Source organism: Amblyomma americanum, chromosome 11, assembly GCF_052857255.1.
Source record: "Amblyomma americanum isolate KBUSLIRL-KWMA chromosome 11, ASM5285725v1, whole genome shotgun sequence".
In the NCBI taxonomy this organism is placed as follows: domain Eukaryota; kingdom Metazoa; phylum Arthropoda; class Arachnida; order Ixodida; family Ixodidae; genus Amblyomma; species Amblyomma americanum.
Genome location: NC_135507.1, coordinates 21,900,432 through 21,903,536, shown reverse-complemented (window position 1 = coordinate 21,903,536; position 3,105 = coordinate 21,900,432). Strand labels below are relative to the sequence as shown.

The 3,105-nt window shown below is 46.0% G+C and overlaps 1 protein-coding gene across 1 annotated transcript; it reads left to right on the top strand.

The window, feature by feature from the left end:
- On the top strand, positions 1–2,527 carry LOC144111469 (sulfotransferase 1C2-like). The gene is made up of 2 exons (XM_077644787.1): positions 1–51; positions 1,205–2,527. The coding sequence occupies exon 2, from the start codon at positions 1,361–1,363 to the stop codon at positions 2,258–2,260; it is 900 nt and encodes a 299-aa protein (XP_077500913.1). The 5' UTR covers positions 1–51; positions 1,205–1,360; the 3' UTR covers positions 2,261–2,527.
- Positions 2,528–3,105: the final 578 nt, after the last annotated feature.

Sequence of the window (3,105 nt, the reverse complement as noted above, 5' to 3'; positions counted from 1 at the left end):
TGCCAGGCTTTTTCGAGCAGCCGCCGTAGGTCAGAACTACGGGCCCGAGCGGTAAGTCGGCACCAACAAGAGCTGAATTAACGCCCAGTGCTTTTCCTAGACGTTTCATCGCGTGTGTTTCAACTGAGTTAATAATTGGACATGTCGGCGAGATATAATCGCAGCTCTTAGGAAAGTATTATAGCTTGTTTCTGCACGCTTTGCAGCAGATCACGCCTGTAACGGAGGTCGTTCAGTTCTGTGAACAAGTTTTGATGGCTGATATTTCTTAGATAATAATAATAATAATAATAATAATAATAATAATAATAATAATAATAATAATAATAATAATAATAATAATAATAATAATAATAATAATAATAATAATAATAATAATAATAATAATAATTGGTTTTTGTGGAAAGGAAAATGGCGCAGTATCTGTCTCATGTATCGTTGGACACCTGAACCGCGCCGTAAGGGAAGGGATAAGGGAGGGAGTGAAAGAATAAAGGAGGTGCCGTAGTGGAGGGCTCCGGAATAATTTCGACCACCTGGGGATCTTTAACGTGCACTGACATCGCACAGCCCACGAGCGCCTTAGCGTTTTTCCTCCATAAAAACGCAGCCGCCGCGGTCGGGTTCGAACCCGGGAACTCCGGATCAGTAGTCGAGCGCCCTAACCACTGAGCCACCGCGGCGGGTTTCTTAGATCATGTCCAAGTGTTAAATTTTTTTTAAAGGCAAGCGCCAAGATTTGCGACAGGGGTATGAAAATCGCAGTTTGTTACCAACTCGTCGACGTTGGAAACGATCACCGCTTGACAGCGTCGACTGACTTGAGATAGAAGTATACGCATTGGTCTTCTGTGTAGTAGTAAGTGGTTTTTATTAAAATAATAATAAAAAGGAAGGAAAAGATTTTTGCTGGCCCCGGCATCTGCTATCGATACTGAATCACCTGAACTGGGGCAGCGGAAATAAAGGATAGCAGGCAGAATGGAGAAATGAAATGAAAGAGGTGATGGGACAGGAGGAGAGGATAGGAGGAGAGGTAATATACTCAAACTATTTACTCAACAAGAAATGTAAGGTTTCGTTACGTTCTCCGTATAAGTCATATTGCGCACTGATGACTTCGACAAAACTTTACCGAGCCTTTTTCGAAGCCGGATGTCGTATATGCAATGATTCATTCTGCTGTAATTGTTCTCTTGCATAGAACCAACGCACGGCCAAAGCAACGAAGTCCTCTTGCAGGCAAACATTCGGTCTGATTTCCGGATGCACTTGGAGCCAACTGCATAAACACCGCACGCGTTCAGTAGCTTCAGAAGTGGTCCAAAGCGATCCGGAGTTGCTTTAGGACGACGGTGCGATGTACTACTCTCTCTACGCTTACGAAGAGCCGCTATACCTGGCCCAAGAAGGTGACATCGTTCTGGTTTCATACCCTGGCTCCGGTGTCCACTGGGTCCAGCAGATGGTCCAGCTGATCCTCAACTCCGGCCAGAGCGCCCCGAACTACGCCGAGTTCATGGGACGCACGCCTGTCATGGAGCTGTCTGGAATCAAGCAAGGCCTTGACGAGGAGGTCGTTCCATCGGGACCGAGGACACTGCGAACCCACTTCCAGATACTACGTGCCTGCGGCGTGCCGCACTCGAAGGCCAAGTACGTCTACGTAGCCCGCAACCCTTGGGACTGTTGCGTTTCCCTCTACCATCGGATCAAGAGTTCTCCGAAGCCCGCGTCGTTCGCGCCACGCACCTTCGACGACTTCTTTAAGATCTTCGTGGAGGGCAAGTTTAGCTTCGGCGAGTACTTCGATCACGTGTTGTGTGGATACAACCGCAGGGAGGACCACAACGTCTTCTTCGTCACCTTCGAGGACCTGAAAGCGGACAGTGAGGGCGTCGCGTTGAAGCTGGCTTATTTCCTGGGAGAGGAGTACGGAGACGCGCTCGAAGACCGGGAGGTGTTTGCGAATGTCTGCGAGAAGTCCAGTTTCGAGTACATGAAAGAGGCTTACGGTCTCCCGGTACGTGTTCCTGACACGTCGACGACCACAGAAAGTGCCACTGCGTCTGATATTCGGCTCGACGGCGAGTTCTGCCGCATTCTCCGCGCAGGCAAAGTGAACGACTGGAAAGGGCACTTCACCCTGGACCACCGAGACAGGATGCGGGAGAGGATAGCAGAGAAGACCAGGGGGTCAAACCTGATGAGCCTGTGGAAGCTGGAGTCCAAGTACAAGTGCCTGACGGCGTGTTCTTGAAAAGAAGTTGACGTTTCAGCGAGGAGGGTTTGCCGCAGTCTCCATGTTATTGTGTCCTCAGAAACATGGGACATATCCGCAAGGGGGATATGTTATATCACTGGGAATTGAAGACCTGACGACTTCTACGAACAGGTCTGTAAAGGTCATCGTAGAGATACTTCTTTACCCTTTTCATTTTTCTTCCAATAAATGAGCGCCTATTAAACAGCGCAGTCCGGTGGTTCAATTCATGCAGTGTTTGCCATTTTTGATTCTCCGAGCCGGTTTTTCATAATTTTGCATGGTGAAAGCACTGGATCTCGTCACTAGCTAATTGCAAGGCTAGTCTAGCCAGTTATGAGCGAAAGCGTTTACCTCAAGGTTACTGCCTGCTATCATTATTCATCAGTTAACAGCTGCATTCATTGCCAATCTGCGTTGTTCAGATCGATAGAATGCACTCCAATTATCTATATTTCAACAGCTCAACACATTAAATTAATTTTTTTTCAAAATCCAAAACAGGATAATCGCCGGAAGGGCACAATATTTTCTAACTACGACAAAAAAGTACATAATATACAGCAGTGTAACAGTATGTGAACAGAGGTATAGTTAATACTGAGCTTTGAAAATAACCGGACAAGAATAACATTGGAGTAAAAAGAAAATGTATAAAATCGCAACTTGATGCATTAATAAGTTGAAAGCACACTTTTCAATAGTGAATATGTAGCACTGGAACAGTCGAAATCGTGTTTATAATTCACATTGTAGAACCAGTGGCTGTGCTTTATATGATAAGTTTCTAAAGGTGAGCTAGCCATACATGATGATAGGTTGTTCCATCTCTAATTGCTAAC

Excerpts from the sequence above, each read along its gene's own strand:
- LOC144111469 (XM_077644787.1), top strand. The coding sequence starts at position 1,361 with ATGTACTACTCTCTCTACGCTTACGAAGAGCCGCTATACCTGGCCCAA.